Source organism: Medicago sativa, chromosome 7 (assembly GCF_051527215.1).
Source record: "Medicago sativa cultivar Bolivia chromosome 7, Bolivia_mono, whole genome shotgun sequence".
Lineage (NCBI taxonomy): Eukaryota > Viridiplantae > Streptophyta > Magnoliopsida > Fabales > Fabaceae > Medicago > Medicago sativa.
Genome location: NC_140755.1, coordinates 101439656 through 101463625, shown reverse-complemented (window position 1 = coordinate 101463625; position 23970 = coordinate 101439656). Strand labels below are relative to the sequence as shown.

The following is a 23970-nucleotide window of genomic DNA, read 5'->3' as shown; positions in this document are numbered from 1 at the left end:
TCTCATGACCTAACATATGGTTCCAATAATGGAATGATAATCCTATCCTATTTCATTAAATCCTCTCCATTTTGATCTATTTAATCCCATTCTATTGTATTATACTCATTTTTAAAAAGGAAAAAACTTACATGCACTTTTTTTAAGTGCATTCTTAATTAAATTCCGCACGATTTCTTCAAACTCATAATTTTATCAATGTTTGTTATTATAAAAAAAATTTAAGAGGTGAATATTTAGTAACCATTAAGCTACTTAACGAAAAAAATAATGTATTTTTGGTTAAGAATCATATAAAAAACACCTAATTTTTGTCCTTCTAAAAATTCAATCACAACTTTGGTGTTCGTTTGCCACTTTGGAGTAATTTACCAACAACTAGATCGTCTACCCGTGCTGCCGCACGGGTCATAATTTGCTAAAAACATTAGTTGAAAGCCATTGTTATATATCCGATAAAATTAATATATAGTTACTCAATGTACTGAATTGTTCCGACGTAATGCGATTAATTGACGTATGATCGTCTTACATAGGTTAAAAAATTCTAGATATGATAGACATACAAAGCCATAATTGTCCGGCCTATGTTACTCCACCCTGAATTCATTTAAATATATCAATTCAAAGCAAATCGACTAACATAGTTGGTTTCTTATAAGTGCATCTATTGCAAAATATGTAACCATCAGCACCAATTCACCTGAAAACATTAAATAACATATAAGTTTCATTATGGAGGTGACAGTTTCATTATGGCATAATTTCCTTCAAGCGTATCACAGTTTGAATCCAACTCCCGCTTCTTCTTTTTTACATTATCAATCTTCTCGCAGGTTTGTATTAGTACATTTTTAGCTTCTTCTACAATTTCAGTTCTCTTCTCCTTAAATTTTGAGCAAGCATCCTCTAACTATGACTTCTCTTGTTGAACCCTACATGCTTCTCCTCGAGCAAACGAATCTGTGCTTTGATATCTTCAATTTCAACATCCCTGGCCTTGATCTTATCCTCAGCGGTACTGATGGACTCGTCAAACTTCATTATCTTCTCTTTGGATGCTTGAAGCTTGGATATTGAATCTTTATGATCCACATTAAGATGTGTAAGAGTAACATTGCTCAATTTTCCTTCATCAATATTCAATGTGGCGTCTATAAAGATTTTGGTGAAATCAGTAATACCAGAACTTTGTTTCTCAGAAAGCTCATTGGCTCTATAATTGAATTTAACTAACAAAGCTTTCACCTCTTCTCCAAGAGTCACATAATTGGGTAAATGTTTCAATAGGTTTCTTGAAAATGCCAACTCCCTTAATTCATCAAGCATCATCTTGATTGACTCAATCTGAGTTTCAGTAGCTTCTGCTTGTGGTGTAGATTGAGAAGCCTGTGAAGAATGACCAAGTTCACCAGATAAGAGTTTTTCCATGATTGCCAAAGGGTCTTCTTCAAGGATTTTCTTATATTCAGAATAATCAATAGGAGAATATTCTGAATCCTTCGAAGGTTTACTTGAAGAACTCTCAGCAGCCATTGAAGCGTTTGGACTTTGGATTTAGTTTCTTAGTATAAGAATAAGATGGAATCTGTAGATTCTTCACAAATGGTGGTGGTGATTGTTGAAGATTCTTAGTTTCCTGGTAATGAAACAATCAACCATCAGTATTATTAATGAATAAAGTAGTTTGCATTACGAATGAAGGTTGTTTCATGTCGCTAAGGAACAAAGAAAAACCTCATCTGTCTTTGACATGTTTCTTGAATTTAATCTTGTCGGAGAAATAGAAGGGTGTAAATCATCATCACAGGAATACTTTTGTCTCTGTTGAAAGGTGAGAAAAGTGAACAATTTCAATATAGATAAATCTCAAGAGAAAAAAATATGAATAAGAGAACATGAAGATCCAACTGTTATAGTTTCTTCTATAGCAAAACAGATGAGAAAGAAACAAATAAAAGTGGAAGAAGAAAATTTACCCATAAGAACCTTTCTCCGTCAGATTCAAGCTCAAACAAAATCAGCTTCTCAAATTTCTCCTTCTCATTTTGCACATGATTTAAGGTTCCCCTCCCCTGCCTCAAATTCATTGACGGATAGGTCCCACAACGATAATGGCTAAACAACATGCACCATTTTCTTCCAATTAACCTGCCAAGAATAAAAAATGCGGATAGTTTTAGAGGCATGAGTACATGAATTAATTGATATAACTTAATTTTAACATGTTAGAAACTGAAGCAAATCAATGTATCAGGACCTTGTCATTCTCATTTCAGGTTTAACCTTCCATAATCACACAATCTAGGGAAAATAGTATGGAAAAAAACCCAAATGAGGGGTTTAAATTATTGCAAATGCAAATCCATAAAAATGTCAAACAAAGAAGTGTTAGAGAGAGTAATAAAAAGGAAAGATATAAACAATTTTATACATGAGAAGTCCTAAAGAAGAGAGACATGGATTCATGCATGTAACACAGATTAGGCAAAGAGTAAAATTGAATGAACAAAGCTTATCGCACAAAATGGCTAAACAGAAACATCGGAGGCAGACATGAATTTGAAGTAGCAGCAGAGGAAAAAAAAACTTACATAAACAAAACACATAATGCAGCATAACACACACTAACAGCCACGAAGAAAAAGCTCCCTCATGTCCGAACATATAAACTTAAGTCTTGGACATATAAACTTAAGTCTTCTTAATTCAAATACGATCTAAAAACACATCAACTACCAACACAATATAGCAATTTGAAAATGAGATACATAACACCATCTGTCAAGACACATTCTCAACATAAAATATCATGCTAAATAACTTTTTGAGTTATAGGTTGCTTTAAGATCCAAATGTGTCGTACATTTTTGGTTCATGCCTAAAGTTTTTATGAAGAATCCTTTCAGAAAATAAAATAATTAAGTTAGATCTGCTCAAATATCATTATACCTCATTTCATGCTATACTATCAATAAAAAAATCACACTCAAATATCATAAAGATTAATTTACCAATAATCAATCCATGTAGATGTCATCAAGTCCATATTTGCAGCAAACCTTTCATAGCACCTTGTACTGCACTTCAATCTCATTATACCTCATTTCATGCTATATTATCAATAAAAAAATCACACTCAAATATCATAAAGATTAATTTACCAATAATCAATCCATGTAGATGTCATCAAGTCCATATTTGCAGCAAACCTTTCATAGCACCTTGTACTGCACTTCAATCACTTGAATGTTTTTCTTCACAAACCAAAACAAAGAATGAAAGTAAATCAATCAATTTTAGTTTTACTTTGTCTGGACTAACTATTTAGTATAACAATTACACAATTAATTGAATATTAACTACAAATTTTACCTCTCCCTCTCCCTTTCCCTTCATATACCGGCGTTCTCCCCTTCTGCTCCGACCACCAGTATCGCCGTCGTGACCTTTGTCGCCGCCGTTTCAGCCCTATCTTTTCAACAACTTAAAACCCTATCAGTTCTAGAAACAACAAATGGTGAAAAGAGAGTTGAGGGAGGAGACAGTAGTGTTGATAGAAGTGGAGGCGGCGCACGGAGAGGATGTGGTTGTTGTTGCGGAGGGAGGTGAACAGTGGGAAGAAGAGAGTGGTTGTGTGGTGTGAGGAGGTGTGTTGAGCAGAAGGTGGAGAACGTCGGTCGATTGAGGGAGAGGTTTGGTGGTCGTCGCCGATGGATGGGGGCGAGGATTGGTGGTGGCGATGATGATAAGAGGAGGAAGAAGAAGAAACGCGTCAGCATGTTTTGGGAAAGAGGAAACGTGTTTGCTGTGTTTTGTTTTTCTAACCTCTTTTGTTTCCCTATGCGTGAATCAATTTTCAAGGAGTGAGAATTGATCAACGGCTGATATTATAATCTCCCTAATTATAATGATCTAACGGTCTGGAACGATTTGGAGCCAAAAAAGTAGGGTTAGGGGTTGAGAATTAGGGTAAGCATGTTTGCTAGGATTAGATATAAAGGATTAATAAGCATTAGCACATGGATAAATATGCAAATGATGCCCACATGGATAGAATTTACCAACAATTCTATCCTTCTTTCAATTTGAATTTTGAATCTCTCAAATTTCCCTCCTTACTCTCTATTCTCTTCTTTATCCATTTATTCAGAATCACATATCTCTCTCTCCCCTTATTTTCTCTCTCCAAAAAAACTCACCACAAATCATCATCCATCTCTCTTCCCTTCTTCTTCTTATCATATATCAATCACAAGCCAAAACCGATTCTGAATTAGAAATCGATCGGAATTGGAACAAAGTCGATTTTACGAAAAAAGCGCACAAAGGAGGTGGAGGTAAGAATTATAAATCCATTTTTGTTTTTGAATTCATGTTCATGTACAAACTATGGAATTGTTCTCTTACTTTCTCTACCTCTCTTCCTCTGGGTTGTTGTTGTTGTTATAGCTCGGAAACGACGACTCCGATCAATAGTTTGAACTATGGCTTCATGTAATTGGATTATAAGGTACTGCATACACTCCTCAATTTTCCTTTGGTTTTTTATTTGTGATTTTATCATTTTAGATTATTGTGATTTTGTCATGAAACAAATGCATGCTTCTCAATATGTATTTACTTTGAGCTTAATTGGTTTTAGTACATTAATTTGAGAGACCAATTGTTATTGTTATATTTAATGTGTTCGAATTGTTATATTTCGTTTTTGATGGATTGATTTGTGTTCCTGAAGATACTCATGTTTTCCACATATGGATTTATATATGATTTGTTGCAGGAATGAGAAGAAAGGATTGCTTTGTCTGCCATGGAGTTGTTAGCAAGTAAGTTTTGTGGTTCTAGATTTGTTATGCTAATTTTTATGCACTCCTTTGGTTCTTAATTTTTAGTGATTCTTGGTTTATGCAATCTCTTTTATGTGTATGTTGTTGCAGATTTATTATACTGTTCGTGCATAATTGTTTTTTTTTAAATTTTTTGTAAATGTGTTTCGACGATTCAGGAAAGAGAAGTAAGAGGGTGCTCTGGATATCCATGGGTATAATCACTACTTTGAGGTATTATTTGGTGATTTAACTAAAAAGCACAATCTTTTAATACTAACATTTGAGATTGTTCTAAACATTTGAGATTGTTCTATTGAATGTGTAATTTGGTGATTTTTTACATTAGTCTTTTGTTAAATATGTCATTTGGTTATTTTTTTAGATTAGCCTTTTGCTGAATATGTACTTTTTATTGCTCTATTTTCTCATCACTTGCATGAAATCTTTTAGGTAAGAAATATTTTACGACATGAATTGAAACAAAAAGTGAGACATATTATCTTAGCTAGCTAGGAGTAGGACCTTGAGGTGGAAACTTTAATTTTAAGTTATGATTTTAACTAACTAGGAAATTAGCTTCATTGTAGCATTGGAGTTCTTATGTGAAATTTTTTCTACTCCTCCCTGTTTTTGTTTCAAATGATAGAATTTGATGTACGAGGTCCTGCAAATGATTTAATTACAAGGTTCTCAAAAGATTAAAATAGTTAGTTTAATTTTTATTACCGGTGAAAACCAATCTATCACTTTAATTCCTTTGATATTTCATTTCTTTTTTTCTCTATTAAAACCCAGAATAGTGGCATAGCCTCTAACAAATTTATATCACTTTCAATTCAAGGTGGAGCTCTATCTTTTGGATATTGAAGGTTGACGAGCGAAAATGGGACTCAGTCCGAACAGTTTCGTAGGTAATTTGATTATGCGCGGATCACTGTGTATCAAATCCGTTATTTTTTTTTGTTCTTTGTTGGTTTCTTGGTTATTTTGACCCTTTTTGTTCACCAAATCCAGAACTGCAAGTCTGCGCAGTTGTCCTGAACACAGTATTTGTGATTGATTTGTTAGGAGTTTACAATTTTCTAGAAACTAATGTAAATTAGATTGTAGATGAGACACTTATCAGTTTTCTTTAACTTATTAATCAATTGTTATCTAAAGTTGGCTGTCATGACTAAAGTTTCCCTTAACTTATTTCATAATCCATGCTTCAATTTTTATCTTTTGACCCTTTTCAGTGAATTTTTTAGTGCACAAACATGATCAAAGTCATGAAACAAATGCATGCTTCTCAATATGTATTTACTTTGAGCTTAATTGTTTTTAGTATATTAATTTGAGAGACCAATTGTTATCAATAGGTATTAACAATTAAATATGACTTCACCACAAATTGTAGTCATTTTATGAATGATATTTTCCTATTTGAAGTGAATTTATGTGTTAGAGTGTTTCTCCTATTTTTTTGCTTTGATTAAATATGAGAAATATTCTTCTTTTACAAAATTACACCCTGCATATCATGTGGCAGGGTGTTCTGTTGTGGATCCATGAGCTGCAATTATTTGTGGATTTGTTGCTGCTTGGGTTTTAATTGGATGCAATTTGTTAGCTGAGAAATTTCACTATGATGATCCTCTTGAAGCTGCTCAACTTCATGGTGGTTGTGGTACTTGGGGGATTATTTTCACTGCTTTGTTTGCTAAGAAGCAATATGTTAATGAAGTTTATGCTGGTTCTCCTGATAGACCTTATGGATTGTTGTTGGGAGGTGGTGGAAGATTATTGGCTGCACATGTTTTTCAGATTTTGGCTATTGTTGCTTGGGTGAGTGTTACTATGGGAACAGTGTTTTTTCTTCTTCATAAATTGAATTTGCTTAGGTCTTCCCTCGATGAAGTGATGGAAGGTTTGGATTTAACTAGCCATGGTGGATTGGCTTATGAGTATCATGAAGAGGTTGAAGAACATGCCAAAAGACGTGCATTTGAAGTATGATGGAAACCATAGAAGACTCTCTAGATTTACACATTAATTATGGTAGCCATAAGTTATTATTGATGTTAGTTTTCTTGAAGTAACTACTACTTATAGTCAAAATTTACACTTTTTATATTGACCATTATCAGCCTACTAATATAAGGTTCCTCCTTAGGGTGATTAGTATCACTATTATTGTTGAATGGTTATGGGTATCGAATTTCTTTGGTAACAAAATGCATGGCTACTCTATTTTAAGGTATTACATCTCCTTGACCAACTGGTTTTTCTAATGTTATTAAGCCTACACAATGTTTAAATTAATGATCAACTCCACTCTTTTTTTTTTTTTTTTCCTTTCTATAATGTCATGACTCTACATTGATGACATAAAGCACGACATAAGCTAAAAAAGAAATCTCTTTTGTTAAATGAGTATGAGTATTTTTTTTTTATTACCTCTCTTTGGTTCTAAAGACAAAATTGTACATGGACAACAACTACATCATATTTGACAAGCATCCTTATCAAATCATAGAATACAATCATTGTAAAGATTATGATTTGTGGGAAATAAACACATGGTTACTTATTTTTTATTTGTGAGGTAGATGTTTAAGCTATTATTGACAATGATTTTTGCTAAGTCTTTTTTTTTTTTTTGGAAAGATGATAACCCTTTTTTGAAAGGTACTAAGTATATTTTTGAATTGTGGTTTTAGGTTTTATATTGATCATGGAAAAAAATATACACGGTTTCTTCTTAGAAAAATTAGTATCACTATTATTTTCTATGCACAATTTACTTAATATTTTTTCATAATATCTTCTAATCAGCTGGTAATAATAGAGAAACAACTATTATGGAAACAAAATTAGAGTGGCCTCAATTTGAGTAAACATTTACTTCATTTGTTTTAATTTATCTTTGTAAACTTAAACAAAATCATTTTATTATAATTTATCTTTATAAACATAGACAAAATCTTAAGACTCAATTTTTTGTTTACCCATTTGTTTGGATAGTTTATAAAATATATCCCCAAAGAATACAGGAAGCTTAAGGAATCATCTTCCTTAGAACTGTATAATTGATTGTGTTTCATATTCCTGTAAATCTATAAGTCGCTTCTTCAGTTATATGATTGAGTTAACTAAATATTGAAGAAAATATGCAAAACCTTCCTCTGGATAAATTCATGGCCCTGTATAAAAAAATAAAATAGGATGTAAAATACTACACGGGAGACTTACAAAATCTTCCTCTGGATAGTGTATTTTCAGTTTTCCACTCTCTCAATAAGATACAAACACTCCCTATTTTGTTAGTCCATTAATCCAACAAGATAGTAGTTGTAAATATGTCTTTTGTTCATAATTCAATTAAATTACATGACAAACTTCACCCACAATTAAAACTAAAATTCCAATATCCACACTTTCAATCTCTCACTCTCTTCTTATTCTCTCTCCGCATATGACATAAATCATATATATATATATATATATATATATATATATATATATATATATATATATATATTTCAATGCTAACCTCAAACAAATCAATATTTTTTATACGTGGGGGGCTATACGTATTTGATGGTAGTTAAAATTTTTATATTCCCTAAACATGGGGGACTATAAGTATTTGATTTAAGTCTAAATTTTCATATTCTTTAAACATGGGGATATATGTATTTAGTTTATGTTGTTTATTTTAAACATTTTCTCTCTCATCTTACCATGGGGGACATAGGTATTTAGTTTATGTCTTTAATTAGTTATTATGTTTTTATTTCAATCATTTTCTCTCTCATCTTACCATGTTCATTGTCCACAAGGGCGTCTTTTGATTTTTTTTTTGGTCAAGGGCGTCTTTTGATTGTTATCTTTGCTAATAAACTATTTAATTGTTGAGATTTTTTGTGGTCATTTCATGATTAAAATACAAAATTGTAGGACACAGGCTAAAAAGTTGAGATGGCTATGACAATTGTTTTATTTATTAGTTGTTATAGAGTAACTATATAATTTAATTTATATGAACAACAATTTAGCTTATTTACTTTGTTATTTTCTTAAGAACCCATAATTCAATTTACTACATTAACCGCTTTTTACCCGTGCGTTGCACGGGGCAAATACTAGTGGATAAATATGCAAATGATGCCCACAAACTAATTTTTAATCCATTTTGCAAACTTTTTATTTCAAAAAGTTTAACGAGTCAGACTTCAATGGTTTACTTAGAGCCGAAGTCAAGAATCAAAAAACGCCGAGGCACTTATAGATCATCTATTGAAGACGTCCTCACACCGACAATAGAAGTTGAATCCACGACCCTACAAATGAGTCAGCTTCTTATTAATTAAATTAATCTTCATTGACATTTGCAATTTCATTTTTGTGATTCATTTTCATTGGTTATTGCCTAAATTAATCTAATTTTTTCTATATAGAGTAATATAGAAAGAAAAAAAAAAAACTTTTTTTACATTAGCTTTTTTGTAGTTATCCTTTTTATTTTCCATGTGTAGACATAGACTGTGTATTCTTTTCTGCATGCAAACCTTTAGAGTGAGTCCAACAAATTTGATTGGATGCTTTGGTATCACAAAGGTTGATTCCACGTTCACGTTGTTATTTTCCTCATCGATTCTTCAATTAAAGAATCAAAACGGATTCTCTTACATTAATTGCTTACTAAGTAATTGGCAAATTTTGCGTTATCACACTGCGGTATAAAAGCTGCATTAAGTCACTAACCTCTAACACTCTTCCTTCAGTACCGTCATCAACCCATGCACAGAATCTGAAACCCTGAAAAAATGGAGAAATCTTGTAGTCTGCTGGCGCACTTCGACTACGGCGACACACCGGCACTATTCTCCGAGATCAAACAATCTCTCGAATCAAACGACGTCACATCAAAGATCGAAGCACTGCAAAATGCAATCATGCTTCTCCTCAACGACGGCGATGCCGCTCCTCATCTTTTCATCACCGTAATCCGTTACGTTCTCTCCTGCGATGATCACACCGTTCAGAAATCCCTCCTTCTCTACCTCGAAAACATTGATAAAACCGATTCAACTGGTAAACTTCTCCCTGAAATCATCCTCATTATTCAAAATCTCCTTAGCAATCTTCAATGCCCTAACGAATTCATTCGCGTTGTTACTCTCCGTTTTCTTTGCCGTATCAATGAATCTGAAATCCTTGAACCGTTAATCCCTTCGATTCTGTCAAATCTCGAACACCGTCATGCTTTCGTTCGTAGTAACGCCGTTTGGGCAGTTATGTCTGTTTATAACCTTTCTCAGGGGAAAGAGTTACTCGATAACGCGCCGGAGATTGTTGAGAAGTTTCTTGAATCTGAGCAGGATTCGTGGTGTAAACGTAATGCTTTTCTTATGCTGATTTCTTGTGCTCAGGATCGTGCAATCAAATATCTTTTTAGGAATATTGATAGGATTCTTGATTGGAGTGAACAGCTCCAAATGCCTGTTTTGAAATTGATTAAGAAAGTTTGTATGAATAACAATAAGGGTGAAAAGGCAAAATATATCGATATTGTTAAATATTTGTTGAGTGCAAGTTCTAATGCTGTTGTTTATGAATGTGCTGGCACACTTGTTTCACTTAGTTCTGCACCTACTGCAATTGAAGCTGCTGCTAGTGCTTATTGTAAGTTGTTGATTTCTCAGAGTGATAACAATGTGAAACTTATTGTGCTTGATCGTCTTAACGAGCTTAAGAGGTATAATAGGGAGGTTATGGTTGATATGGTTATGGATGTGCTTAGGGCGCTTTTGACTCCTAATCATGATATTAGGAGGAAGACTATTGATATTGCTCTTGAGCTTATAACTCCGAAGAATGTTGAGCAGGTTGTTATGACACTTAAGAAGGAAGTTGTTAAAACTCAAAGTGGGGAGGAGCATGAGAAGAATGAGGAGTATAAGCAGATGTTGGTGTGGGCTATACATACTTGTGCTGTTAAGTTTCCGGAGGTGGCTGGCAATGTTGTGCATCTGTTGATGGATTTCTTGGGAGATAACAATGTTGATTCTGCTATGGATGTGGCTGTTTTTGTGCGGGAGATTATTGAGATGAACCCGAAGTTACGTGTTTCTATAATCACTAGGCTTTTAAACACTTTCTATCAAATCCGAGCTGCTAGGGTTTGTTATTGCGCTATGTGGATAATTGGCGAGTATTGCCTGTCTCTTTCGGAGGTTGAGAGTGGAATTGCCACTATAAAGCAGTGTCTTGGTGACCTCCCCTTTTATGTTGTTTCTGAGGATGGAGAGAAAGCTGTGCGGCAGGTGAACTCGACCACTGTGTCTTCTAGGAGGCCAGCAATTCTTGCGGATGGGACCTATGCTACCCAGAGTGCTGCTTTTGTACAGGGCTCAGTTTCTTCTATCGAGAACTTGAGATCACCGATTCTTTCAGGTGATTTCTTCCTTGGGGCAGTTGTTGCATGTACATTGACAAAGCTTATCTTAAGGTTGGAAGAGGTTCAGACCTCAAAAGTTGAAGTTAACAAGGCAACTATACAGGCCTTGTTGATCATGGTCTCAATGTTGCAGCTTGGTCAGTCTTCAGTTCTTCCACATCCAATTGATAATGATTCTCATGACAGGATCGTCCTTTGCATTAGATTGTTGTGCAATACTGGTGATGAGATAAGGAAGATATGGCTGCAATCTTGCAGGCAGAGTTTTGTGAAAATGCTTGCAGATAAACAACGCCGTGAGAAAGAGGAGATTAAAGCAAAGGCTCAAATTTCTAATGTACAACCTGACGAGCTTATTGATTTCTACCATTTGAAGAGCAGAAAGGTATGATGTTTTTATATTCTTTGAAGTTTTCCTCTTCCATATTTTCATCATTGCTAATGATTGAACTTTTTTTCCCGTTTCATTTATACCTATATTGTCAAGTCGTGATATGCTATGAATTTTTTGAAGCCGTCTTATTAAGTTGGGTGTTCTGTCAGCTGGTGGTAGTATCTGTTAATGATTGATGATTCAGTTGCTCATTTGGTATTTCTTCAGATGTTCAATTTGTGTATGCTTATAATTCTTCAGGGTATGAGTCAACATGAGCTGGAAAATGAGGTTCAGGATGATCTAAAACGTGCTACTGGAGAGTTTATTAAGGATGTAGATGATGCAAATAAACTCGATCATATTATTCAGCTCACTGGATTCAGTGATCCTGTTTATGCTGAAGCATATGTAACAGTTCATCATTACGATATTGTCCTTGATGTTACTGTCATCAACCGTACCAAGGAAACTCTCCAGAACTTATGCTTGGAATTAGCAACTATGGGTGATCTCAAACTTGTTGACCGTCCACAAAATTATACTCTGGCTCCAGAATCATGCAAACAGATTAAAGCCAACATCAAGGTTTCTTCAACTGAACCTGGAGTTATATTCGGTAACATAGTCTATGAGACATCTTCAAATGTTCTTGAGAGAACAGTTATTGTTCTAAATGACATCCATATTGATATCATGAACTACATCACCCCTGCATCCTGTGCTGATATAGCCTTCAGAACTATGTGGGATGAGTTTGTGTGTGAAAACAAGGTATATCTAACTCCCCTTTCTCTCATTTGGTGCTTTTTAAAACCAAAGTTTGAATACAATTATTGTTCTACTTTTTAATGCTCATATAAATCCCCAGTCCCCTCTTTTCATTTAAAGAAATTGTGTGAAAAACAACTTTTAGGTACTTTAGACTCACTGTTCATGGCAATCTCTATTATTGGGCTGTTTCCCCTTGTGTTACCATTAAATTTTAAGTATGTGCTCTCAACATTATATTGTTTGATATATTCCCGACATCATTGCTCTGATGATGGTAGATTGATGGTTGATATAATCCTATTTTTAAATTATTATATTTTCAAGGTTATTGTTAATTTTGTCTTGATTGCATTGATGATTGATACCAACTTCTGTATGTGTTTCAACCTTGGTAAAATTGTAACATGATACTACGTGAGAGAAACATGCAGATTGATTTAATCCCCTAGGAGTAGCCTAATGATTTCTGTATAGGTAAGACTTTCTAGGTTTATTTTCTATCATGTCATTGATATTTTTGAGTAAATTGATATTTTTGCTGTGTTGCCTACATATATAAATTATCCTATGAAACAATACAATAAATAAGGTAATTTATATGGGTCTGCTTCTAGTTCTCCACATATCTCTCTTTGGGTGTGAATGGAGAGATTGATCTCGGCGGTGTTTCCATTTCACCGAGTTAGGAATCGAATACTGAATCTTGTATTAGTTTTTTTTATTTATATTCTATCTGTTATAACTTATGATGCTGCTGTCTGGTTTATTGCCTATGTTGAATAGCTACAGCCTACAGCCTACAGGTATTAGTATCATATCCCACAATGTGGTATGCTGATATGATTTTTTTTTTTTTTTGTATACACTGATGCTTATTTGGCAAGGTACATTAGCATATTACAATATGACATGTTTTTTATAAAATGAATATTTATTTGTACATGCAAAATATATCAGTTTTTCATTCTTAAAGTCACAAAATTTCAACCTAGAATAAAACAATTTGAAACAGATATCTGTATCTGCAACATCATAAAATTATTTTTTCAGACAAATTTGGGTTGAATAACTACACCTTAAGTTAAATTTATATAGAAATCTTATATCTGAAATAAACAAATTTATTAGAAAGACTTGTGTCCTAAATAAAACAAAAAACAGGAAAAGATTATAAAAAAGGATGGTAATAAGTAATAACTGAATGAAGGAGGCAAATCACGCCTATGCCTATAGGTAGGTTTCTCTTACCGTTGCAATGACCCAATTCGGTCCGTCATGATGCAACTGGGAAATACCATTCATGGCCTTCTCGGAATCAGAGACATGCAATTCATCCAAAAATGACTGATTCACAGATTAGAGCTATACTCATTACTCACTGTAATTTTTGGAGTTTCCTGCTTAGAACCTTGGATTATACTCGGTTGCCTGATTAGACTTGGGACAAACTCATATCATAAATGTCATTCTATTAGTTTAACATATATAGTTGTAGTACTGGTATGATGCTGAAATTGGCCATCATCAAGAAGCATGAATGTGATAGGGATATACACTCAGAACACGTGTTTCCGCATTAACCTTGTTTTATGTTATAGGTTGCTGTAAATACAGTATTACAAGATGAGAGGGAGATTCTGGGCCACATAATTAAGTCTACAAATATGAAGTGCCTGACTCCACCGTAAGTTCCTTTAACTTGCATACACTTTATGAATGGTATTGTGTGCGTGTCTGTGCTTGAGTATCTAATGCCAGGATTCTGTCTTTTTGAAGGAAAAATGTTTTTCAATTTAAAAGCAGGCCTAAAAATGAAATATTACTAATTGTGGGAGTCATTAGTATTTCTACATTTTAATGTTATACAATTTGATCCATTTGGATTTCGTTGTCTATTTGTCAGTTCTGCATTGGACGGCGAGTGTGGTTTCCTATCTGCAAACCTTTATGCTAAGAGTGTTTTTGGTGAAGATGCTTTGGCGAATGTGAGCATTGAAAAGCAAGCAGATGGTAAATTGAGTGGATACATCACAGTAAGAAGTAAAACTGAGGGAATTGCTCTGAGTCTTGGGGATAAAATAACTATGAAACAGAACGGAACCACTCAATAGAAGCAATTGCCTCATTTTCTCTCATGCTTCTCTACTTGTATGTCTTCGGGTGGCAGCTAATAAGCCTATAACTTCAAGCTTGGTGTTGTTATTTCCTCTAATTCTTGTGGCTTTTGCTTTGAATTTTGGAGTTGTTGATACTTGCTGCGGTTTTGTTTAAAGCACAACGTTGTATTTTCTGATTATTACCAAAAGTGCAAAGCTTGTTTTCTCTCTGTTCTTATAGAACTGACAAATAGGTGTATTTATTTGATTGATTTTACAATCATCAAGATAACTAGCATATTATAATTTGTCAACAAAAAAAAACTAGCTCATTATAATGTTTTTAGGAATATAATTGTTATTATTTTATGAACCATAGGAATATATTCAAGCCTCAGAACCATATATATTGTAATGGCCGTAAATTTATAGTTCTTACACGAGTACGATTACGATTTATAGACCATGTGAGAACTAAGATTAAAATGGGAGATTAGTCACTTTAGTCTATGGAAAGGAGTCGTCACTTTAATCCCTGAATGCAAATAAATTGCAAAATAGTTGTAGACTCTTTTAGTCAATTTAGTCCCTAAATGCAGACTTCGTTAATCAACTTAGTCCCTGAATGTAGATTCTGTTAGTCACTTTAGTCCCTGGAATTGACCAACTGAGTTTACATTAAGGACTGTTTTGCAATTTCTCTGCATTCAGGGACTAAAGTGACTACTCCTTTCCCATTCAGAGACTAAAGTGACTAATTCCCCGATTAAAATATTCCTTGATATCAGTTTGATGATCTCGGCAACTTTGGCCTTGGACTGTTTAAAATTTTGAGCCATTCAAATTTATTTGGAGGTTTTTTATCATGCCGTGCCTCCGCACAGGTCTATAACTAGTGCAATCCATTAGTTAATCGTTATTATCCAATCCGTGAGTTTAAGACTGTAAACGGTTAGGGCAAAGCAGATGAACGTGAAAAATCAAACCAAATCGAAAATTATTTGATCTTTTTTTACTCAGTTTTTCAAATGGAAATCAATATGGATTGATTATGTTCTTCGTTTTCCATTGTATAATCCAGTAAACCGATGAACCCGGCATGTTTATTAAGTTTACTAAGCTTATTTTGACTTAGCTCATACTCATTCATCATCAGCTTTTTTCTTAATGGCGAAGACTACTTTGTAAGAAGTCGCAGGCATTGTCAAATTTACAAGGGTTAATTAAGTTTTTAGTTCATATAAATATTCACAATTTTGTTTTTAGTTCCTACAAAATAAAATCACACTTTTTAGTCCCTATAAAATTTTTCATCAGCATTTTTAGTCTCCATAAAATTTTTCCATCAGCATTTTTAGTCCCTATAAAAAATTTCCATCAGCATTTTTAATCCCTAAAATGCTTAAGGAAAATGTCACATGGACTAAAAAGTGTGATTTTATTTTGTAGGGACTAAAAACAAAACTGTGAATATTTATGGGGACTAAAAACTTAATTAACCCAATTTATAAAGACATTCTTGCATTGTGGAACCAAATATTGTGCAAACTTTGTCTTAAACTTGCTATTTTTCACTTCACAAATCTCCAAAATTTTCACCTTGTCTCTAATCCTAACAAGACCCCTTAATATTTGTTCTAATTTGAGAGTGAGGGTTTCAGCAGCGCAACTTTTTCCCCTTTCTCACAAGAGCCGCCACCAGCCCCTTCAATCCAAACGTTTTTGCAGCGATGTAGCCAGTGGCGTAGCCAGGAACCTGAGTCAGGGGGTTCAACTTTTGAATTTTAATTAAAAATTATAATAATATAAATAATTTTTTTTTGAACAAGCTATATATTAAAAAATTACATTGTATTCAATTTATGTGGTACTCAAAAAATTACATATATAGTCTACTATTATCCTCTACACAATTTTATAATATCGTTGAATAACCGACTAATTATCAATATTGTCAACTACGTCTCTCTAAATATAAATTAAGAGAGAATCGTTCATCCATTTATCCTTTATTTGACTCGGTGGCAAAGCTTTTCTTCTATTTCACATCACAACCTAGTCCGACTCCCACACAAGTAAATTTATGTGGAATGTTTTGATTTTGAATTTAAATTGTAAAACCTATGATTTAGTTTAAGGAATTAGTTATGAATTAATTAATATAAGAAATTAGGAAAATGCTACACTATTTAATTAATTCATATTTTACTGTATAATACTAGTTCTCATTTGACTAATTAATATTACAATACTAGCCGTTCTTTTCTTTTTTGTTACATTACAATACTAGACATTCACTAAACTAATTAATAATGTGCCACATGATATTATAATACTTGCTATCAAAGGACACGTGCTAGCTGCTGCAATTGTCAGTTACAAGCTTTGTCTCATTTCACCATACTTAAACAACGGGCCGGTAGCACTTTGGTGTCATTAATGGCACCGTGCCATTAAATCTGGGTCACACAACACATCTATCTTGGTGCCATTAATGGCCCAGATTTAATGGCACGGTGCCATTAATGTCACCAAAGTGCTACCCCTTAAACAACACAGCCAGGAAAAGAGTCAGAGTTAGTGCAATTGTGATGCAGTTGGTGCAATGTTTATATTTGAGGGGATTCAAGATGAGAAAAACATGATAATTTGAATGTAAAATTAAGAATTGAGGGGGTTCACTTGAACCCCCTGAGCTCTATGTAGCTCCGCCAGTGGATGTAGCTACTGTAAGTGGTGGTGCGATGAGGTCATCACTCCGCACCACCGTTCCACCACATCGAAGTAACCGTTAACATCCTTTCTTTCGGCAGCCGCCTTCTTTTTCGTCACGTCGTCGCCTGCTCTCGTCTGGCTTATCTTGAGTTAACTGTGATGCGAGTGGTGGTTGGTGTTAGTAACATAAGGTGTCGGCTGTTGGTTTTTTGAGTTAACGATGATGTGGGTGGTTATTGGTGTTGGTTACATAAGGTTTTTGTTGTTGGGTTGGGAGTTGGAATAATGGTGTCTTTGTTGCGTGGTGGTAATATTTTGGTGTTGATGACGAGAAGCTTGTGAGTTGGTTTTGTTTTTTTGGATTTTTTTTTTCATTTGTAGTGCTTCGTGGTGGTTTCCATGGTGGTGTTGATACTGGGTCTTTTGTGGTGGTGCTCCTAGTGTCTGGTGTTGGTCTTCGTGGTTGCTTGTGGTGGCTGATGCTGATTTTTGGTGTGGATTAATTGTGGTTTTTGTGGTGGTTAATGGTAGTTTTGTGTGGTGGTGGTGTTGCTAGTTTTTGTGGTGGTGCTTGTGGTGGTTAGTGGTGGTGGTTATGTTTTTTGTGGGTTTTCTTCTCTGAGTTTGTTGTTAATGGGGGTTTTCAAATACTTAGGTGGTGATTTTACATGTGCTTAACTGCGCTCAACTGCAGGAGAGAAGCAAAGTGTGGTTACACGGGATTTTGGTAGGATTGATGGTTTTTTTGGATGGGTTTTGCGACGGTTTGGCACAAGACTTGTTTCTGCTATCGCTCAAGCGTTTAGACTATGGTTTTTGGAGATGACTTTTTGGTCCTGGTGTTTAGTTTTTATTGGTTTCGGGGCCCTCAGTGGAGGGTGTTTTTCGTTTGTTTGTAGAAGTTTGTATTTGATGCATGGGTGTTTGTTTGTGTGTTCCACATATATACGGTACACTTTTCCTTTGTATGTGCCTACTTAAGTCTCCTAATCAAACATTCCTTGTGCTTGCTAGGATTTTTTGCGTTTTGAATAAACTTCATTTTAGCTTCTGCAAAAAAAAAATATTTGTTTTAATTCAACAGTCTAATAATTGATCTTTTCAAATTCTAATTTACCTCTATATAATATTTAATAATTAATTTGACATTCTCTACCTTTGGCACTTTCCAATTGCTTTGGTTTCTGAGACTTTGATCGAAAGCAGTCGATCATAATCTTGGATAGTTTTTTAGGCACTCACAAAGTTGATATCAACCCCTTCAGTAAAAATTCTTTACTTGCAAATAACTTGATGAAGCCTAATAGAGACTTGAAACAACTACTTGTTTTAACTGTATTTTCACGCAAACCAATCAATTGGATCGAACCAAACCTTATATCATCAGTTTACATTGGTTTAGTTTCACTTTTAAAAAATGTTGAAAATCGAACTAGTGTAAATTTGATCGGGTTGGACACTTATTTGTTTGAAAACTAAATCAAATCAAACCGTTCCACCCTTATACATGAAAGATGCAAGGCAAAAAGAGCCTAAAATACACACCAAGTCAAATACTCTTTTGTAATTATCATATCTTAATTTCCTGACACATGCATGTAAGAAATCTTAATTATTGGATGATGATCGTACATCTTGTATTATGACTTTGTTTTACCATTCAATTCAAAATATTAGTCATCTAATCTTTATCCAACTAATGAGATACAATTTGGTGACTGCAAAATACATAATTTATTTTGGTTTCAATTTTTTTTTTGAACCAATAGGAAAGAGACACGAGCCACAAACCTCAACCAGACAGGGCACACACGTATCGTAATTTGAGGAAACTATTTTATTTCAGCGAGTTATCTTCAAAGCATAGTTTTAGGATTTTAAAGGAGAATCTAAAATGCACGGTGACGTTTTATAGGATTTTGACCATGAGTAGAGATATGTAATTGATCGAGCAAGAAAAAGTAAAAGCCATAACAAAGGAATTTCATGTTCATTAGAACAAGGATTACAGTCTATGATGCAAAATGAAAACATGCAATCAGTAAAATTTCCGTAATAGAAGAATCACGAGTACAAAGTACTAATACTTAAAAGCAACGAGCATGCAACTGTAACTCAAATTGCCGCAAGAGAATAACAATGTTCGTTGCCGCAAGAGAAATTCTGATCGTATCAACTCAATTGCAAGCCACTAATCACTAGGAGTTAAGTTAAATCGTTTTCTTATTATAACATAGATTGCAGCTAAATTATTTATTAAGAAAACGATTTAACTTAACTCCTAGTGATTAGTGGCTTGCAATTGAGTTGATACGATCAGAATTTCTTGATAAAATCGTAAATGTGATTGCTGATATCCTCAGCAGCTTCTTGGTTGTTGAAGTGAGCCACACCTTCCTGTATAACAACTTCCTCCAAATTTGGCACATCTTTCTCAAAACCTCCACTCTCGATGTATTGCTTTGTACCAAATGAAGTGTAAACTGCATCTAAATCACCTGTGATGAACTTCACTGGCACCTTAATTTTTGCTCCAGTCCATGCTGCAGTGAGCTCCCAATTTCTGTATATATGATAAACTTACATTAGCATATTCTATTAACAAATACAGCATTGGGATATAGAACTTAAATTATACATGTTACTATGTTAGTTCTATTAAGATTGTACAATTTTGAAAACTAAGCTTTTAAATTGCTACAATCAAGTATTACATATTTGAAATGTGATATCAAAATTCAAGGATTGTAACATCTGAAGGACTAAAACTGCAACTAAATTATTCATTTTCATATAAGACCAAATAGAAATACAAGTGCAAGGCCAGCCCAAGGGCAAAACAATTTAAGTTAGGGTTTTAGGTCTCAACATTTTGAGTAACAAAAATAGTTCAGTTTTTTTTTTTTTTTTTTAATTTTGTTATAAATATATAATATGACAGATGTTCGTCCAATTTAGTTAGTCAAGAAGAGGGCTTCATAGCCTGCTTGACCCAGGTTTGAACCTTCGACCGGACCTGTATAAGTGGTACGTGAATGATGCACAAGAGGCACCTAGTTAATTTGGAAAAATGACAGTACTTACAAGTTGAGATTTCTATAGTAGTTAAGGGCACCACTGAATCCTGTCTTTTCAAATTTAGAAGCATAGTAAGTGATATCTTCTTGTGAGAGCCAAGATGGGAGGGCCTTTGTACTTGAAGCATGTGGATTAGGTATCACGCCTTCTTTTGGTAGGATTGGTGGCCCAGAATTCCTACTTGTAAGCATGTTCTTGATCAGCAGTTCTGGGCCACCTTTCGCAAATTCAGCTTCCATTTTTCCTGGTTCCTGGCACATGGATTGATATTCGATTAGAGTAATTTGAACAACACACTCTTTAATGCACATTTTAACACACATTTTTTTATTGATTAAAATTATCTAAATTCCAAACCAAGTGATTGAGCTCAATGGTTAATGAGCTCCTCTAGGACAAATCGTTTGGGAGAAACCGAGTTCGATTTCTGGCGGAAACAATTCTTGACCAGGCTTTACTTACCTTCGAGACCGAACTCTGGATTACTAAGACTCATTTCCCCTACAAACCTGAGGGTTAAAACCAATTTTTTTTTATTAATAATCTAAATTCCACAAATTTTTTAAAGGACACACATGGTTTAGTTATGTAGGATTAATATACTATATCATATAATAGAATTAAAACATCATATACCAATCAACAACTTTCTCAAAGTCTTGTTCAATGTGCGTCTATTTTCAATTAGTACCATTTTCGTCAGTTACACGTTGCTTTGCACTAACTAAAATTCTGTATTCCATCGTGATTATTCATAAGCATTTGCAAATTTTACAAGGCAACACAACAATCTCTATTTATTTAACCAAGTTAAAAATCTAACATTTTGATTAAACCCATACCAAATTGGATATTCTCTGAATCAAGTTTTTATCCGGCCTATCATCTATTTCAAATAAATGGGGAAAGAGCCGTAAGGAAAACGAGATATACTATTATTATTGTACTTAAATTGACCACACCCAAAAATCAAAATCCCACGCAACAGGCAAATTAAGAGGCATATTGTCGCAACGCCATTTTTGGAAAACAAACACAAACCACGTTTTGAAACTAGAGAAATAGGATTTTGGAAGAAGCAATAATTACAAGTAGTTGGGTTGTTGCTTTCTGGATTAATAAAATTCAACAATAGTCCTAATTCCGAGTAAATCCTAATTCCTAAGTGTGCAGAACAAAAAATGGTTCAATTGGTTAAAAGGAGGAGATAGATCAAAATTTTTAATGGTTTGAAACATGTGCAGGTTCTAGGACAATCTTATTTCTTGAGATTTCAAATTTTCAATCAATACTACTATTTCAAATGTTTTTTTGAGTGGTAATTACACTAATATTGATTTTATGATCCCTAACGTGTTCACTGTTAAAATTCATCCTCTAATGCTCCTAAGATCAAAGAGGTGATGCGGCTCCCTCCGACTTATCCCTGAATTAAATGTAACACTGATGAGGCTGCTTATGGTAGTCTTGGTCCAGCTTCTTGTGATGGAATGTTTAGAGATTACGAAACTAATTTTCTTGGTTGTTTTGCTTATAATATTGGTATTTCGTACGCTTTGAATATTAAAATTATGAGCATTATTCTTGCTATTGAGCTAGCTCATGAGAAAGGTTGGAGTTATCTTTGGCTTACTTTTATGTAGTCTAAGATCATTCCTTGAAGTTTATATAATTGTTGGGAAAACTGTTTGGATTTGCTTAGAAATATGACTTCAAGGTCACTCACATTTACACGTAAGGAAATTGTTGTGGTGATCCTACTCCTAATATTGGTATTTCTATCTCTAGTCTCACTTGACGGGATATTGTCAGATTCTATTAAGGATGTTTTTCATCGTAATAGATTAGGTTTACACTTGTATAGATTGTGCTGATGTTGGTTTCTACTATTGTAAACTTAACACTTTTTTTCCATGGGTTTTATCCACAGGGTTTTCCTTGGTGAAGTTTTTTTTTTTTAATGAGGCACAGTGTTTTTAACACTTGTCTTAGGTATTTACCTGATCTCAAGTTGTACTTTTTCATTTTCTTTATTAATAAACTTTTTAGAGCAAGAGCAAAAAGAAAACTAATTATGAGATGCTAACCTAATTGAGATGTCATAACTTTTGCAATCTATTGCTCAATAAAAGAAATTCAAAAGAGGACTCTAGAGCCAATTTTATCTCCATTTCAACAGGGATTTTTTGTATTATCTCCCACCTAAATTCATTTTTGTACTACTATCATTTTTATCTCTCTTAATTATCATTCATTTTTGTACTACTATAATTTTTATCTCTCTTCATTATCATTCATTTTTATATCTCTTAATTATCATCTCTCTCCTGACAACTCCCATCATATCTCTTGTCTCACTCCCGTTGTTTGTATGCATAAGAGATTCAAACTTCCTCCCAAAGTAAAGAGATTAAGACGAGAAAAATATTCATTTATTATTTAAAAATTTATACTTTTAAAAAAAATATAATATGTATTTATTTAAAATTTATACTTTTTTTAAGGAGTAGAATATGTTTTTATTTATTTAAATATAATATAAAATTTTTATAAGAATTAATTTTTTTTATAAATTCTCCCCATTAAAATCAAACAATATACTCTCTCTTTTACACTCTCAACCAATTATAACCATTATATTGTTTGATTGAATGTGAATTTTTTTTCTTTTACACTCTCAACCAATTATAACCATTATATTGTTTGATTGAATGTGAATTTTTTTACATGTAGAAAATAAAAATAAAAATTACTTCCGTTCCCTAATTAGTGTCTAAACTGTAAAAAAAAAAAAAAAAAACCAAAAAGAGGAAGAGGAAGAGGGTTAAAGTCAAAAGAGCAGTTAAAAGGAACAAATTAAAAGTTGAAACACATCAGTAATTCCAAGTCTACCACGTACAAATCAAAATCATGTGTTTAATTAGTAACTTAGACAGATTCAAAGGGAAGTAATAATGCAAGCAGAAATTTGTGCAGAAATAGTGGTAGTTGAATTCTGTAACTGATTCGTAGCATATAAGAATAAGAATATAAGAAAACGAACCTGGAATCTGCAGATATAGTAATCATCTCCAAACAAAGCTCGCATGCCATCAACAGGTTTCACTTTTGGGTTTCTGGGTAAATACGGCACACTGAGACAAACATAAGCTTTGATTCTTTCAGGGCGAAACAAACAAAGATACCAACCAATCATGGCACCCCAGTCATGAGCAACGAGGAAGACTTGGTCAACGCCGAGTGAGTCGATGAGAGCAACGATATCACCTACCAAATGGAAGATTGTGTAGCTACTAACTGAAGTGGGAGCATCGGTGTCGCCGTATCCACGGAGATCTGGAGCAACAGCACGGTAACCGAGGGAGCCGAGAGCCGCAATCTGGTGGCGCCAAGAGTACCAGAGTTCAGGAAAGCCGTGAAGGAACAGGACAACAGGTCCTTCTTTTCCTTTCTCAGCAATATGCATTTTGATGCCATTTACTTCCACTGTTCTGTGCTCTACTCCTTCCATCTCTTTTTTGTTTGTGATGTGTATGTGTTTGAGTTTGTGAAGTGAAGTGAAGGCGATCTTTAAATATAAGCGGAGACTTCTACACCATTTCTTTAGAGAAGAGGACCATTAATTAATTTAAAATCCATATTACTTTACTTTAGCAA

At 33.9% G+C, this 23970-nt stretch overlaps 3 protein-coding genes and 1 long non-coding RNA gene across 11 annotated transcripts; 2 read left to right on the top strand and 2 right to left on the bottom strand.

Annotated features, from left to right (window-relative positions):
- Nucleotides 1–482: 482 nt before the first annotated feature.
- LOC146911347 (uncharacterized) lies at nt 483–3835 on the bottom strand. Of its 6 annotated transcripts, none has more exons than XM_085724127.1 (6): nt 3376–3835; nt 3165–3257; nt 3015–3080; nt 1980–2151; nt 1738–1824; nt 483–1639 (listed from the first exon to the last, which is right to left on the bottom strand). In XM_085724127.1, exons 2-6 carry the CDS (start codon nt 3197–3199, stop codon nt 1526–1528), a joined length of 474 nt encoding a protein of 157 aa, XP_085580253.1. In that variant the 5' UTR covers nt 3200–3257; nt 3376–3835; the 3' UTR covers nt 483–1525. The 6 variants fall into 6 exon arrangements, with proteins under 6 accessions (XP_085580253.1, XP_085580250.1, XP_085580249.1 ...); XM_085724124.1 differs by having other exon boundaries at nt 1990–2151; XM_085724123.1 differs by having other exon boundaries at nt 3015–3113; nt 3213–3257.
- Nucleotides 3836–4052: 217 nt separating this feature from the next.
- On the top strand, nt 4053–7077 carry LOC146911346 (uncharacterized). 2 transcript variants are annotated; one of them, XR_015017933.1, is made up of 6 exons: nt 4053–4340; nt 4453–4513; nt 4784–4829; nt 5009–5063; nt 5674–5743; nt 6364–7077. It is a non-coding gene; the product is annotated as an uncharacterized LOC146911346 (long non-coding RNA). The 2 variants fall into 2 exon arrangements; XR_015017932.1 differs by lacking the exon at nt 4453–4513 and having other exon boundaries at nt 4059–4340.
- A 2260-nt stretch (nt 7078–9337) lies between these two features.
- Nucleotides 9338–14893, top strand: LOC146911345 (coatomer subunit beta-1-like). Its single transcript, XM_085724109.1, has 4 exons — nt 9338–11662; nt 11912–12424; nt 14023–14108; nt 14328–14893. The coding sequence occupies exons 1-4, from the start codon at nt 9644–9646 to the stop codon at nt 14533–14535; spliced, it is 2826 nt and encodes a 941-aa protein (XP_085580235.1). The 5' UTR covers nt 9338–9643; the 3' UTR covers nt 14536–14893.
- A 4304-nt stretch (nt 14894–19197) lies between these two features.
- Nucleotides 19198–23895, bottom strand: LOC146911344 (epoxide hydrolase 1-like). Of its 2 annotated transcripts, none has more exons than XM_085724112.1 (4): nt 23357–23895; nt 20320–20564; nt 19470–19798; nt 19198–19374 (listed from the first exon to the last, which is right to left on the bottom strand). In XM_085724112.1, exons 1-3 carry the CDS (start codon nt 23822–23824, stop codon nt 19552–19554), a joined length of 960 nt encoding a protein of 319 aa, XP_085580238.1. In that variant the 5' UTR covers nt 23825–23895; the 3' UTR covers nt 19198–19374; nt 19470–19551. The 2 variants fall into 2 exon arrangements, with proteins under 2 accessions (XP_085580238.1, XP_085580239.1); XM_085724113.1 differs by lacking the exon at nt 19198–19374 and adding an exon at nt 19382–19396 and having other exon boundaries at nt 19466–19798; nt 23357–23879.
- Between the last annotated feature and the right edge of the window lie 75 nt (nt 23896–23970).

What these genes read in the sequence shown, in the direction of transcription:
- LOC146911347 (XM_085724124.1), bottom strand. Translation starts at nt 1,536, where the DNA reads ATGGCTGCTGAGAGTTCTTCAAGTAAACCTTCGAAGGATTCAGAATAT.
- LOC146911345 (XM_085724109.1), top strand. Translation starts at nt 9,644, where the DNA reads ATGGAGAAATCTTGTAGTCTGCTGGCGCACTTCGACTACGGCGACACA. An exon ending in ACCATTTGAAGAGCAGAAAG is followed by an intron (nt 11,663 to 11,911) that starts GTATGATGTTTT and finishes ATAATTCTTCAG; the next exon opens with GGTATGAGTCAACATGAGCT. An exon ending in AGTTTGTGTGTGAAAACAAG is followed by an intron (nt 12,425 to 14,022) that starts GTATATCTAACT and finishes TTTATGTTATAG; the next exon opens with GTTGCTGTAAATACAGTATT.
- LOC146911344 (XM_085724112.1), bottom strand. Translation starts at nt 23,824, where the DNA reads ATGGAAGGAGTAGAGCACAGAACAGTGGAAGTAAATGGCATCAAAATG. An exon ending in ACTATATCTGCAGATTCCAG is followed by an intron (nt 20,565 to 23,356) that starts GTTCGTTTTCTT and finishes TCCATGTGCCAG; the next exon opens with GAACCAGGAAAAATGGAAGC. An exon ending in TACTATAGAAATCTCAACTT is followed by an intron (nt 19,799 to 20,319) that starts GTAAGTACTGTC and finishes TCATATATACAG; the next exon opens with AAATTGGGAGCTCACTGCAG.